This window comes from Penaeus monodon, chromosome 22 (genome assembly GCF_015228065.2).
Source record: "Penaeus monodon isolate SGIC_2016 chromosome 22, NSTDA_Pmon_1, whole genome shotgun sequence".
Lineage (NCBI taxonomy): Eukaryota > Metazoa > Arthropoda > Malacostraca > Decapoda > Penaeidae > Penaeus > Penaeus monodon.
Genome location: NC_051407.1, coordinates 15,016,968 through 15,017,487, shown reverse-complemented (window position 1 = coordinate 15,017,487; position 520 = coordinate 15,016,968). Strand labels below are relative to the sequence as shown.

Genomic DNA, 520 nt, shown 5'->3' with positions numbered 1-520 from the left:
TATTCAATGCGCCCAACATACATTTTCTATAATCGCCCTGCTTAAAATTTCTCGCAGAATTCACAAACTCGGATAAAGTTCTCCGCAGTTACCTGTCGTACCACCATCCGCCAGAGAAGAAAGAGGCACAATTGCCGCTGGCGTAAAGGTCATTATCCCGGTCGTTTGACGTGAAGGGGCGCCCATGATGGTAGGTGAAGGCATCTGTTGCGTTTCCGGAATATTCTCCAATGTCGAGTTGGTAGCCAGACCTTTCGCTACCGACGCGGAAGTTGCTGTTAATGAAAAGTTATATAGCAATGTGGTAGGTGTGGATAGTAACAAAAATGCATTTTCACCGGAGAAATCTTTTGACACCACGAGAAAGAGAAAGAAAGAAGAGGAAAATGTTCAAATGTAACATTTTCTGTGTGCAACTCGTCATAGAAGATGGTTGGGAGTTAGTGGAGACTGTAAAATTAGATGTAGTTGGAATGATTTACTGGTTGTGCCTCTTATTCCTTTGATCACTTATGCTGGG

General features: G+C 43.3%; 1 protein-coding gene across 1 annotated transcript in view; it reads right to left on the bottom strand.

Moving 5' to 3' along the window:
• Positions 1 to 67: 67 nt before the first annotated feature.
• The window catches only part of LOC119586942 (fibroleukin-like), a 5,536-nt gene continuing 5,083 nt past the window's right edge, over positions 68 to 520 (bottom strand). The window contains exon 4 of the mRNA XM_037935673.1: positions 68 to 275. Coding sequence (XP_037791601.1) covers positions 89 to 275 — 187 coding nt within the window. The 3' untranslated portion in view covers positions 68 to 88. The remainder of the gene's footprint in view (positions 276 to 520) is intronic.